The sequence below is a fragment of the Rhinichthys klamathensis genome, unplaced genomic scaffold, assembly GCF_029890125.1.
Source record: "Rhinichthys klamathensis goyatoka isolate OS25496 unplaced genomic scaffold, OSU_Roscu_1.1 h1tg000191l_1, whole genome shotgun sequence".
Lineage (NCBI taxonomy): Eukaryota > Metazoa > Chordata > Actinopteri > Cypriniformes > Leuciscidae > Rhinichthys > Rhinichthys klamathensis.
In genome coordinates, this window is record NW_026606717.1 from 3104000 (window position 1) to 3119129 (window position 15130).

A 15130-nucleotide genomic window follows, 5' to 3' on the forward strand; every position below is an offset into this window, starting at 1 on the left:
TACATTTTGAGATCATGTCTCTTTTTGTAGCGCAAAATCTGAGGTCTTTGTGTGACACGTGTATTCACTATTGGACAAATACATTTCTACACGATGACACAGCCTCCAATGAAATTGTGGTCACACAGTGTGACCGCTCGTGCAAGCTGTCAAGGGCACCATTGGGACCAAACACTTGGCTACGATGTGTATGTGACTGATGACGTCACAATGTTCCATGACTTTTACCCCGGATCTCATTGGGATCATGTACAAAAACCGTAAAGTACTGGAAAAATCGTACAGTATGTGCCCAGTTTAAATGAAGCTTAAACCACCAGATCTCCACAACAGAAAGCTTCTTACAACCCTGCATTCATCCCATGTGTTTTTAAAGTAGCTAAATGTGCTAAACCTCTGGGTCATCTTCAGAAAAAGCCTTGACTAGGGTCATTTTTCTTCCCGATCAGATGCCTTAAACAGACACAACATGAACGATTGAGATCTGAGGTTATTTCCTGTAAAAATATTGTATATGCCAAAAGAGAATGTAGAGGCCATAAAACCGCTTAAAAAATATACTCACAAAATACCACAGGGATAAAGGAAAGGAAATCTATCAGTCTCCTGGTCTTCGTTTCAGTCTTTGAAGCAGGAAGTCTTGTCGTCTTTTCTCTGCAAGGAGCTCTTGAATTCTTTTATTATGCGTTCTCTCACGGAACGGCACTCGCTTTTTGGGGACAAAGTGGTTGAGTGCGACCTCGTTCGGACTGACAATCCTGTAGGGCACGTCGATGGAGTTGTTCTCCTTCTTGTCTTCTGACCGATGGAGATTAACTATGGCAGGAGGGCTCGTTGTTGCAGTAATGTTTGGCGGTAGAGTTGTCATATCCGTTGTCTGGATGTGTTCATTCTCAGGTGTGCTTGTATACTGCGTAGTGGTTGACCAAGGCTCTGTAGACGATGAGATGAACTCGTGAGTTTCCGATTCCGAGAAGTGCTCAGCTGAGACGTCGGTCCAGGTTTCGTCCTCGTAGAAGGTGGCGCTGGTTTCCTCTTCGTAGTCGAGTGTGCTGGGACGCTTCGTGTCCACAGTGACAGAACCAGTGGTGAAAGTGATTGTGGTTCTTTGTTTTAGGGTCACTGGGTTCAGAGTGGTTGTGTGGCCGGTGCTGATGTTTCTCCATCTGCTGACTGATGGTGTGATTGTTGTGCTGGGCTTCTGTGAGGTCCTGTACAGCTGTGTCATGTGAACGGGAGATATTGCAGTGGGAGTTATGGGTGGGGCAACAGTGGTGTAGATCCAGGGTCTGGTCAGGTTGAATTCAGAGGTGTAGTTGCCTTCGCTGCAGGACTTGCAGCACATCTGCCTGTAGCCAAGGTTGGAGCAGTACTTACTGAGAACCTCCATTCGACAGATCACAGACTTGTCTCCTTTACAGCGGGGCCCTGATAAAATAAGCCAGCGGAAGACTGATGTCAGTACAATAATGAGGGGAAAAGAAAATGTATTAAATATAACGTAACAATATACACTACCAGGCAAAAGTTTTGGATCGGTAAGATTTGTAATGTTTTTAAAAGAAGCCTCTTCTGCTCACCAAGGCTGCATTTATTTGATTTGAAGAAACAGTAATATAGTGAAATATTATTAGAATTAAAACATCTGTTTTCTATGTGAATATATGGTAAAGTGTCATTTATTCCTGTGACCAAAGCTGAATTTTCAGGATTCTTTGATGAATAGAAAGTACGAAAGAACAGAATTGATCTGAAATAGAAAGTTTTTATAACATTAAACACTACCGTTCAAACGTTTGGGTCAGTAAGAACCAGTCAGTTTTTTTTTGGGGGGGGGGGGGGGGGGGGGGGGGGGTAAATAAAAAAATCAATACTTTTATACATCAAGGATGAATTAAATTGTTCAAAAGTAACAGTAAAGACCTTTATAATGTTACAAAAAATTATATTTCAAATAAATGCTGTTCTTATGAACTTTCTATTTATTAAACTGTTTTCAACATTGATAAAAAACATAATGAATGTTTTTTGAGCATCAAATCTGCATATTAGAATGATTTCTGAAGGATCATGTGACACTGAAGACTGGAGTAATGATGATGAAAATTCAGCTTTGATCACAGGAATAAATTACATTTTAAAATATATTAAAATAGAAAACAGTTTTTTAACAATATTACTTTTTTTCTGTATTTTTAATCAAATAAATGCAGCCTTGGTGAGCAGAATAGACTTATTTTAATAACATAAAAAATATTACCGATCCAAAACTTAGTAGTGTGTATATATATATATATATATATATATATAATATTGTCAATACAAGATAAAAAAAAAAAAAAAAAAAAAAATAGCATGAGAAAATCAAACAAATTCAAAATATGTAATATATTAAGAAAATATAATATAAGCATAAACATAATATAATAATAATGTAAACAAATGATGAAATAAGAAGATGAAAGATGCAGAACACCAGTAAATGAGGGGGGAAATTGCAATGCAAATACAGTTAGTCACACTAAGTAAAACAGCAACAAAAAATTATAGAGCAAGAGCACATATTCAGAGGGTTCAAGTATTCAATATATTAGTTGACCCTTTATTCCCATAAACACAGCCGACAAGAAACCACATAGTTACATAGAGACTTCCTGTCAAATATAGAGCGTATACAAGACGACACATACAACTTTTCTAAGTACAATGTAAACTGCTTTGAAATGTCACACCATTCACAGTTTAGTAAACATTTTGGTAAAACATCTCAACACCATCAAATCCATTGAAAAACTGACAATTTTGAGGATTATAGTTATATAAAAAAAAAGGAAAAATGGCACATCCTGAATTACATTTAAACAATCACAAAACGTAACCGCACGTACTGTAATGTTATTTAATGCTACACTGGAATGAAAGAGCCATGACAAATAAGACCTACAGAGGCCAGCATTCAGCAGAGATCTGACTACAGGCCACATGCTGCCTTCAACACACTATCTGATATCACTTTAAACAGTTTTAAATACTTAAAAAATGTGTCCAGATGTGAGGTTGTTTGAATATGTAATTCCAGAAACGTGCTGGAAGAACTGTTGAAAACAAATGCTACCGTTAATGCTTTTTACTGTAAAGCTTGTATCGAAGTCTCGTGTGTTTAAATAAAGGAGGATTTTCAGCCTAGACCCTGTTATATTTCTTCCAGTTTCTCAGAGTACAAGCATTCCCATAAAAAAAACAGGACCACGCACACACACTTTATAATCCTTTAAAATATCATTGTAACTTTAAATACTCTTTTCATTATGATATATACTATATGCATCTCAAATCATTACTTTCCAGGCAAGGAATCGTGGCCTGTAAGGTCAAAATACATAGATAAATACAATATATTACTTTTATTACTGGTGTAAGAGATAACAGTCATTGAATATGTAACGTTACTAAGTATGTTCAACATCATTTAATATATACACATAATCGCTGTTTAGTTTTAAAAAAGGCCTTTAGACATCGTCTGCATCGCTAAAGCTTTGTCTTTCCTCAGACTCATAATAATCATACAGCAGTGAGAGACTGTGATATAACCCAAGATCTGAGGAGCAGCAACACTCCCTTAGCTGTAAACATCCATATTCTTTTCTTTAGCTGCCTCTTTTCGAAATTCAGTGGGCATGCAAACGTAAACTCGTGTCCCTTCAACCTTAAATAAGGCAAAAATGTCTGATGTGAGTGGAAACTAATTACGCAGAAGCATGAGGTATTTTTTATCCTTCAATATGACGTCAATCGCCGGCACGCGACCGATTTATAAAATAAAATGCGAGTGTTAAAGCGTGCACCATCATCATATCGAAAAAATAAAATAAAATTGCTTTTAATGATTCCTTCTATATACTCAGATCTTAAACCATTCTTCAAGAAAATATATACAAAAATACATGACATTTAACAGTCAAAATAAAGGACAATTATGGCTCACAATGCCATTTTAGTGATATATTCTTTATGCTCATTTTGAATAAGTATTGAATTGAAAAATTGACTGAAATGCACCAGTTTCTTTCAGCACTGGACCAACTCCCTCACACAGGAGTTTGTTTCATAGTTCGTTGAATGATTCACCCTGGAAGTCGTCACAACAGTCATATTCATATTACCTGACGTAGCACAACCATCATGGCTTCTCAAAACAAGGCCCCTTCCGCACTTTTAGGCCGTGTTTTGCCCTAAGCCCTGCAGAAGACCACGTACAGAGCGAACAAGGGCAGAGGAAAGAAACAGCCCGCAGAATTCCCTCGAACGAAGGAAATGTTAAGACTCTGAGAGGGACAGAAAAGCGCTCAAGGCAGAGTGTAACAGAGCCATAGTGTAAGAGAGAGAGGCAGGGTCCAGGAAAGAGCGGCCATGCAGCACACAGCAGGCTGAGGACTGGAGACGGGACGTTTACTTGAGGAGATCTTGGGAGCTGGGAACTCGGGGTCAGCTCTGGAGAGCCACTGGATGAGGAAGTTCCCTCTTTCATCTGGGAGTTGGGAGAGAGGATTTAAGAACAGGGTTATTGTGGCTTTAAAGGAGTCTTAAGTGAATTCTGAGGAGCTGTATGGACACTCACTTGAACACGGTGTCAGAAGACATGGTCTGATGTTCTCAGGCTTGGTGTCCATGCAGATGCCGATGGCATTATCAGGGGTGCTGCACATGACCTGCCGCTCCTGACTCCCATTACCACAGGTCACTGAGCACTGTACATACATACACATATAAACATATAGTAGAATGTGACAATAATACTGATTAACTTATAAACAGACTGCATCAATTAAATAAAGGATTTTGAGAATAAAGTCTTGACATTACGAGAATGCTTGTTTTGAGAATAAGGTTGTTACAATACATTAGGATATAAAAGCAATCTATCATATTTTAATAGTAAAATCAAAATTACAAGGAAAAAAAAGTCACAGCATAAAAGTGAAAGTAACCTCAAAAGGGACACCCTTAAAAATATACCCAGAAATGGTCTTTCTTTCTTCTGTGGAACATAATAGACATTTTAAGGAATGTCTCAGTGTTTTTTGTTAACTGTTTCCCTGCCAAAACACAGAATTTTCCGTTATTTGTGAGAAAACGCTTCCCCCAGCAAACACTCAATTTTCAGTGTTTCTGTGTTTTCAGTGTTATATGGTAGGGGGCGCTTTGACATCTTCTGAAAGAGCACTGGATATCCTGATCAAAACACAGGCGAAGAAGATGCAGAAACAAGCGATGTCATATGTAATCATATGCATATGTAAAATAATGCGATCAAGAGTTATTGCAATGGAAGTCAATGGTGACCACTAAACACTAAAAATCTATTTTAAATGCTACAAGTGAATAACTTTGAGCATTAGATGGTGACAAAAAATATGGGAAAAGAGCATGTACAATTAAATATCCAATATGAATCCAGAGTTTTTTTCTATGATAAATGAAAAAACAATCTAACTCGCCTGAGACCAAGGTCCAGTTCTCCACTGTGCGGGGCATAGGTGACGATTGCAGGATCGTCGTCCTTCAGGCCGGTCGTCGTTGCAATATTTGGCGTTGATGGCTTTGTATAAACCGTCCAGTTCAGGTCTCACACAGCGCACAGGTCGAGTCTGAGAACCGGTCTTACCACATGATTTACTGCACTCCTCCCATTCTCCTGTCACCCAGCTGATATACACAATACACATTTAAAAAATGTCCACAAAACCCCATATCCTTACATCATCATCTGTCACGCATTGTGTGTTCAAGTACAATTGTATGATATTGGTTTGAAAACTACCACATGGTGAACCTCATTAGCTTACATTGGTTCTGAGCACTCCTTCTGGTTGCAAGCTCGACTGATGGCACGGGGTTTGGGTATGTTGGCGCAGAGTGTGCGGTGTACCATTTTGCCATCCGACTTCCTCCGGCATCCAAAACGTGTGTATTGTTTCCCTGCAAGCCAGACAAATAGACAAAACGCCACAATACAAGCTGTTGTCTTCTATGGTTGATCCAAGTTTCAATCATAGCTCGTGTCTGTCAGGGTTGTGCCCCGTTCAGAGGTGAACTGAGGATTCAATTATTTGATCAATTTTCCTCAATTTGAATTGAATTTGAAGTGAGGTAACAAACAGAATACAGAATTGTAATTCCAACCTTAATTTAAGGAAGTACAATTAAATAAACAATCAATACCTTTACTTTTCAGTATGAATTACACACAAATATGTTATCATATACGATAATATGTTTATATTGCTACAAAATATTAATGTTACAAATAAATTCTGTTAAAATACTTTATATTGAATCACGGTTTCCACAATAATATTAAGCAGCACATCTGTTTTCAACATTGCTAATAATATAAATGTTTTTTTTGAGCACCAAATCAGCATATTAGAGTGATTTCTGAAGGATCATGTGACACTGAAGACTGGAGAAATGATGCTGAAAATTCAGCTTTGCCATCACAGGAATAAATAAAAATTGTAATAACATAATTAAATAGATTTTTTTTTCAAATTGTAATTATTTTGTACAAATTTTTTTTAATGATTTTTTACATGAGATAATTATTTCAAAAACATAAAAAATCGTACCAACCCCAAACTTTTGAACGGTTTTGTACATAAAACTTTTTAATTTGTTTGAAATGCCACCAATTCAAAAATGTAGTTAATTGTCATTCCTAACTAAATTCTAATCCAAAATAATGTGGGACATTGTCAATTCAATTTAAATTCTAAGTCTATTGAATGTGAATTGAAAATGAGAAATATTCTTCTATATTGCTGTGTACCTCCGCCGCATGGCTTGGAACAGTGCGACCACTTCCTGAGAGCCCACTCAAAGTAAATTGTGTCGTCCTGAGGCAGGGTGTTCTCCATTGATGAGAGCGGGTCTTCAGGCAGGATGTATTTGTATGAAAGCGTGACTTTAGAAATGCTCTGAGACTGAACCTGGAGAAGATGTTTGATATCGGAGAAGTATGTTACTTTTATAAAATACATTCTATTGACAAGCCTTATTGCTATCATGTGATTTAACCTGAATTGTACTTACCAACTAGGGATAGTTAACCCAAATATTTTAATTAATTTCACTTCATTTACTCGCCCTCATGCCATCCTCAATGTAAATTACTTTCTTTCTTCAGATAAACACGAATGAAAATTTGTAGGAAAATAATCAATCTATGTCCATATAATTCCGTTGAATGGGTGCTGCACTGTTGATGCTTAAAAAACACACACACACACACACACACACAGCGATCGTGACGGTAATCCATAAATAACCCCACTGGATGAATTAATTCCAGGTCTTCGGTCATACCAGAGTTCTTGAGAGGGACGTTGTTATACGTGACGTACTGTAAGTGCATCACATATCAAAAAGCTTGTGCAAGAAGTGGTGGTCCTCTGTGCTTCCGTGTTACTTCTAGTGCAATCTGAATTTGTGAAAGGTTTATATATGGTTTATATATTTTTCTCACACACCTATCGTTTCGCTTCAGAAGAAATTGATTCATCCACTGGGGTCATATGGATTGCCGTGTGTGGTTTTTCAAGCATCACATGAGCGGCACCAATTCACTTGCATTATATGGACTCACAGAGTTTCCAAAAATTGTTTGTTTGTGCTTATCTGAACAAAGAAAGTCATATATATTGAGGATGGACATGAGGGTGAGTAAATGATGAATGTAATGTATAATTAAATGAAATTAATTATGAATGTAAATTAAATAAAAAACTGATTTTAATTTTGGGGTGAACTAACGTCCAACTAGTAGTATTTAGAAATGCACTAATAGATCTAGTGCCCTTATTATCCCGAACTGGATTTATAGTTGTCTACTTTGGTCATTTTGAATATAATGCTCATTCTCACCATTATGAGAACTCCATATTTGAGTGGACCGGTGGTCTGGACCGTTTCCATGTCATCATTGTTAGCATACTCCCACGCCACGCCTTTCTCGATTACTGTACGTGACTCAGGAAAATCGCCCTCGTCGTTCAGGAAGAGATGATCTGTGGCCTGGTTCTTCACCGCTAGCAGAGGACAATTTAACATTAGGACAATCTCATCTCCATGCAGTCCAATTTATGCACCCAGTGAGAAAAAACAAGGATCAGTCTTCATCAACATTCCTTGTACCTATAAATCACAATTTTGGAAGGCATTACTTCAAAGTAGTCAAGGTGCTTCACAGCCACTGAGCTGGAGCTCCTAATGTTATCAGTGCCAGGAGGAGTCCAAACCTCTCCATCAATAACAAACAGTGGGAGGCCAGACACTTGCACTATGAGGGCCAGTGTTGGAGTAATTAATCACGCTGCCATTTACTGAGAATGAGCTTCTACCTAGAATATGTGGAGTTCCTTTGAATTCACGGATCTGTATGTGGCGTGCTCCTCTAGGAATCTCCAGGATCTTCAGAAAACCTAAGAATGAAATTCACAAAAGCCAAAATGAGATTCGAAAATGGAAGGATTTCCTGATTATGATGACATTTTAGAATGAATCTGGGTTGAAAACATTGAGTCTGCTGTGAGGGCAGAAGCTCACCTGGTTTCCTTGTGCTGCGGGTGAAGTTTCCTTTGACAATCTTGCAGGTGGAGTTGTCTCCTCCACACACGCCACACTTATCGTCCTCTAGCTCTGAGGCTATAACATTGTCACAGCCCACTTTCTGTGCAGAGAGCAGGGTTTAAAAGAACCAAGAATATATAGAGAGATGTAGGTCCAACTTAGGTGCTGACCTTAGATAAGTTGAGCAGATTCACAGAAATGTTATTTCATAAAACATTTTTTGCAGGAACTTTTTGGAATTCATTCAAGGTGCATTTTTTTCGTTAAAGGCACAATATGTACGATTTTCGGATTAAAATATCCAAAAACCACTAGAACAATGTTATATATTTTGTTGACTTGTGTACTTACATTATCCCAAATGTTTCCAAGAAGGTTTGGTGATTTTATTTTTAGAAACCATGGAAACACCAAATACACTTTAATATATTATGTTTTATAGACCGGTGAGCAACTGTTTGGATACATTCATCAACAGAAAACTAATCAGTGTTATATAGTTTAAATCTAGTTTTCTTGATTTACCGTGAGTACTATGTTTTCCATGTCTAATATCGATCTAGCTCACTGCAGTGTGCAAGAAACGGTCTCATAGTTGCCGCCAAGTGAACGCACAGAGTAACATGATAACATAACTTTCAACACACTAAAATGTATCTAATATGATAAACCAGGGCTGCGTTACCCCACATACGCATGAACGGACGACTCGAAAGCGGTCGTCTGCAGAATAATAGAAGCTCCACTGCTCTCGAGCTGTGTGTCGTGCTTGTCTCTCATTAGCCATCGCTCCAGCGGCCTCGTTCCGCTCCAACGGCTTTCAGCCCCACCCCTCATGTAATGTTAATAAATCTTTAATAAATTAGCTCATTCGTGAATATGATTTCTGCTCGAGTCCCATCAGATTTTTCCACTGCCTGTAGAGGTGAAGACAACAACTCCCATGATTGCGCGAAATCACGGTGTCATCAAGCTATGCCTTTGTTTTGAATAAGCGACCTCTAGTGGCGAAAATTACATATTGTGCCTTTAAAAGGTTTCACTCATGAAGAAATGATCAGTAGTATTATTAAAAATAAAAATGAGTTAACATCACACATTTATTATGTATGGAGTGGGTCAGCCAAATACAAAATTCATCCGTAATAATCATGGGCTACTAATAGGCAAATAAGTACTGCAAAAATAAATTTTAATTAGTATTTTTTCTCAGTAAAAACATCCAAAAAATAAAATGTATATCAATACATAAAGATAATTGCAAAAGACTTGTCTTTAGAGCAATTCTATTTTTCTATATTATATATATATATATATATATATATATATATATATATATATATATATATATATATACCCCTTTCTTCTCCTCAGCACCAAAATCTCGTCCACCTAAAAATCAAGCCTATGTACATTCATTGCCGCATGTCAATAAATGCTGGTTAAATAATTCACTCCGAAAGTTGACATGATTGAAATACACACACACTCACACACAACTTTTCTCTTCTGAAGTATGTTTAAAATGTTTCAATATTTTTACTTGAAAAAAAAAAACTGATTAAGAAAACAATTTCTGCAAAATACTTCTCCAAAATATTTTAATTTGAATCTATAATTGAAACCCTTTGCTTTTGTGTGTGGTGCTGCAACCATTTCAGTAAATGTCCTTTTCAAGGCTAAGACAACATTATGTGTAGATGGTACATGAGCTCTAAACTCTAGCTCTAAATCCTAATTCAAACCAGTACTCCTATTTGCCAATAAAATCAATAAACGTGAATAAAGTTAAAGATGTTCATGTAGGAAACGATCTTGAGCACACAACTGAATGGAAACAATCACAGATCCTCTCTTTCCCTTACTGAGTGCCAGTGCCAGAACAAATTCAAACCCATCCTTTTCCAGACATTCACATCCCTCTCAGATTATAAAGCAATAAATATCGGAATGCACTTTATCTTTTAATTCAAGTAGCAAAACATTGAAATCTAAGCATGTACTTCATCAATCTGGCCTACCCACAAGACATCACAGTCATGTATTCCACCAATAACAGAACAAGCTAAAAACAAACCATTCAAGAAAGTTTTCTGTTCTAGCTCTCACTTTAACTGGCAATGAGAAGTGGAAAGGCCTCAGAAAGCTGATTATAAAAGACCTGATATTATTCATTCTATGGCATTTTGGAGGATGAACTTCAGTGATGGATGGTTTGTGTGTGTGTGTGTGTGTGTGTGTGTGTGTGTGTGTGTGTATGTGTGTGTGTGAATAAGCTTTACCTCACACTCCCCACGCACACACACGCTGTAAGGGTCTTTGTAGGAACAACGTGTGCCGTCATGCACCATTCTCTTCATGGGCACCACGTCTCCGGTCTCTTTTGACTGGCAGTATAGTTGACATCTCTCGTCAGCTGTCCAAAAAAAAAAAAAAAAAAAAAAGCAGACCACAGACAAATTCATACGATTCATTTTTGTAGCTATTTGTATGCGAGGTGCAGTTTTAGCACACATAATGTTTTTTATTTTTGACACTGAAATTAATAATAAGGTGCAGTAACCGATATCTGAGAAAGGCTGTTGATATTTGAAATCACCACAACACGCTCCCTACCCAAAAGGTCCACACCCCTATCTTGATAGCTCCACCCCCAAATCGTGCATACATTTTTGCTTTAAAACATCTGTATATGACAGTATAACTGGGACTGTACAATTTTAATAACAAAAAAATCCTGGTTTCCAAAGAAATATTAAGCTGTATTAAATGGTTTTGAACATTGATAATAATAAGAAATGTTTCTTGAGCAGCATATCAGCATATTAGAATGATTTCTGAAGGATCATGTGAGAATGAAGACTTGTATGATGCTGAAAATTCAGCTTTGCTATCACAGGAATAAATTACACAATTTAATAAGAATACCAGTGATATCGTTGTGGTGTATGTGTCCGAAATCAAGGTGTCTGCTACATGAATAATCATAAATAATGACAAAGTTTTGGCAACCACTGCAACATTGTTCATACTGTGTATAGAAAGCAAGACTGTTTATTCCTCTCAGCAGTAGAAGAGGACACTGGAGTGGTTATTAGCTGGATAGTACCCGCATTCCTTTTACTGTAGCAGTAATTCAGCCCCAGTGGATAACTGGAGATGCCATTGCTGCTTAATCACATTTCCATGAGCCTTTCTTCCAACTGCTGCTGTCCAATGCTTGGCTGATGCCCTTCTCAGTGACTGGGCCAAACCTTTGGCGAATGTATCCAAGCAGCTAAGAGTAACTCTCCAGTTGAGTAACAACCCTATTACTCGTTCTAAATTCTTAATGTTGACATTACCAAATAAATACATAAATAATGAGACCATAATCCTGAAGGAGAGAAAAATCCCAGCCAAAAAAGAAAAAGAAAAAGAGGATTGTTTCCCCAGAAAGGAGTTTTGGTTTCGTCCTTTCCATTAATTTAATTTCCATTCTCTTTGTTGCTGTTCTGCATTGAGGTTTTAATGGCACAGCATAAAAGAAGATATCTCTGTAACACTTTACAATTAGGTCTAATTTGTTAACATTAGTTAATGCATTGACTAACATGAACAAGCAATACATATTTTACAGCATTTAACCTTTGTTAATGTTAGTATACATCAGGGGTGCCCAACCCTGCTCCTGCCGATTGACTGTCCTGCACAGTTTATCTCCAACCCTAATCAAACACACATGAAGCAACCCATTAAGGTCTTCAGGATCGCTTGAAAATTAAAGGCAGGTGTGTTTGATTAGGGTTGGAGATGAAATGTGCAGGACAGTCGATCAGCAGGAGCAGGGTTGGGCACCCCTGGTATACATGTTTGTGCATTAACTAATGTTAACAGATCCAACTTTTGATCTTAAAAAAATGTACTAGTGTAACCAGTCCCACTGACCTGCCCTGAGCGGGAATCAAACCGTGATTTCCGGCGTGGGAGGCGGGCGCTCTAACGAGGAAGCTAAAGACAACAGCCTCCAGCATCAGTCGCTAGAGCGTTTCTTGAGATCAGGGGATTGAGGTTTACATGCACAGCTCTTACTGGCCTACGACAGTTACAGTAGTAAATGTTGATATTAACATTAACATTAACTAAGATCCATTGTTACTTCATGCTAACTAATGTAGTTAACTAATGTTAACACATAAAACCTTACTGTAAAGTGTTACAGATATCTCAAAATGCAGAAGCGTAAAGTTACTAGAATACAAAAAAAGTGGTTCTAAATGCCACATAATAACTTCCTTGAACACAGATTACAGGAGCGAGGGAAAGCATTTACAGAAAACGTAGCTTTGTGCATATTTAAAAAGCACATTCCTTTGAACGAAAGACACATGGCGAACATCAGGAAGCATTAAAATGAAAAGTATAACAGGTGAGTGTGCCAATGTCTTTTTCACCGCCAACGAAAGTGGAAAATGATTTGGGGGTTAATAACACTAAATAAATAGTTTTGACTCACGCTCCGGGTGCTCGTAGGGCAGCCAATGGTGTTTGGTGTCTTCATGCTCAAAGTGGGGGTTCCACATCTTGCACTGCTCCTCTCTGAAGTCAGCCAGGGCCTTTGCACACTCCTCCATGTTACAGAGCTGGAACTCATAGTTGTTTCCATAACAAGTGCGCCCCCCATTGGCCGGACTAAAACACAGAACAGGTTTGTTCAAGTCAACAGACGAGAAAGATGATGGGACGATCAATCTAAAGACACTCACATTGGGTTGTTACACTCTCGAGTGCGGAACCGCACTCCACCACCACAGGTCCGAGAACAGGAACCAAACTTGGTCCACTGACCCCAATGGCCATCCTGCCTAAGAATATCTGGTGTCAACTTGATACAGTGACCCTTAAAACAGTGCTAGAGAAATAGAGAGAAGAAATAGTAAAAGATAAAAGTGGTATCTGTTATTTTGGTTCTGTGTAACGTACAGTAGAATAGAGGGTCTACAAGTCCAACCTTTCCTGTTGCACACGTGGTCCCGTCGATAGGAGGGCCCTTCTTGGTCTTGCAGAAGAAAGGGTTCTCGGGGTGGCTGCACCACAACTGCTTGCAAGGATCGTAGGTGCTGTACTAAAAGAAACAGTCATGCTCTCATTCATACACGTAGCCTGTGAAAGCTAAAGCTCGTGAGAAGCTCAGATTACATGGCTGTATGGTGCAGGGAAATAGGAAAGTGACAGAGGACTTCTGTTTTTTAAATGTTTTTTTTTAATTTACTTGTTTACAGGTGAATTCCCTGCTTGCACCTGCTTTAACAACGTTACTTCTTAATATAAGATGATAAACATAAGTGGAGTCCAAGAGTCTAGAAATGTTTCTATTTTGAATAATTTTTTGTTACTTTATTACTTTTTGTTATCTTTTTTACTTGTCTCAACAGGAAACCATTAATGACAATGGGAAAAGTGTGCACAAGTCATAGACAGGTAAATGGAAAATACACCTACAAATGAGAAATACATCTACAGCAACCTTGTTAATAATAATAGAGTAGTAAACAGACTCTGATTTAAAGTAAAAAGAAAATGATTAAAAATAAATAAAATTAATGAAACCTTACCCTGTGTAATTTATTACTTTTTTTAATTATAAATTATATACCATATACTCTCAGAAAACAAATTGGAAATCTTGTGCCTTTAGGGGGTACAACAGTTTGTCACTGGGGAAGTAACCTTAAAGGGACAACTTTGTACCTTATTTACCCATAAAAGATCATAGTACTACCATACATATTAAAAAATGGTTAAAAATGGTGTCCCCTCAAGGTCAACTGTTGTACCCCTAAAGGTAAAATGTTTGAAGAAGAAAAAAAGACCCGAAACCTGTAAAATCTGATGATCATGTTCTCCTGCATGTTCTACTTGCATGTTCTGACGTTCAATGATCTGAGAATGATCCAAAGAGCATCGTGTGCTTCAATGGAAGCAAGAACATATAATCATCTGTACAAAGAGTTACATGAGCAATGTCATTTGATTATTCATATTAGAAATAATCTTAAAGGGTTCTGTCATCAATTACTCACCCTCATGTCATTCCAAACCCGTAAGACTTTCGTTCATCTGAAGAACACAAATGAAGTTCTGTTGATGAAATCTATGAGCTGTCTGTCCCTCCATTGACAGCTACGCAACTAACACTTTCAAGCCCCAGGAAGGTAGTTAAGAAATCATTCAATTAATCCATGTGACTCCAGTGGTTAAACCTCAATTTTATGAAGCGACACAAGTGCTGATAAACACAATGTACTACTTTATTTACAAAATATTTATCTACAACTCGCGTTTACGCAACGCCTGCTCTCGCGTCAACACAACACGCATGTGTCATGGTGCTCTCATGAGAGCGCGTTGAAGATTCATATTTTATAAATAAATTATGATGTTTTTTTTTTGCACAAACAAAGCACTTCATAAAATCACATAATCCCATGGATTACATTTATGATGCCTTTACTACCTG

The 15130-nt window shown here is 37.7% G+C and overlaps 1 protein-coding gene across 1 annotated transcript in view; it reads right to left on the reverse strand.

Moving 5' to 3' along the window:
- Positions 1-299: 299 nt before the first annotated feature.
- The window catches only part of adamts2a (ADAM metallopeptidase with thrombospondin type 1 motif, 2a), a 96367-nt gene continuing 81536 nt past the window's right edge, over positions 300-15130 (reverse strand). The window contains exons 10-22 of the mRNA XM_056262114.1: positions 13622-13735; positions 13377-13522; positions 13127-13302; positions 10914-11047; positions 8608-8731; positions 8403-8483; positions 7927-8090; positions 6833-6992; positions 5850-5982; positions 5502-5709; positions 4622-4751; positions 4457-4531; positions 300-1428 (exon numbers count right to left, since the gene is read on the reverse strand). Of these exons, the coding sequence (XP_056118089.1) occupies positions 599-1428; positions 4457-4531; positions 4622-4751; positions 5502-5709; positions 5850-5982; positions 6833-6992; positions 7927-8090; positions 8403-8483; positions 8608-8731; positions 10914-11047; positions 13127-13302; positions 13377-13522; positions 13622-13735 (2475 nt within the window). The 3' untranslated portion in view covers positions 300-598. The remainder of the gene's footprint in view (positions 1429-4456; positions 4532-4621; positions 4752-5501; positions 5710-5849; positions 5983-6832; positions 6993-7926; positions 8091-8402; positions 8484-8607; positions 8732-10913; positions 11048-13126; positions 13303-13376; positions 13523-13621; positions 13736-15130) is intronic.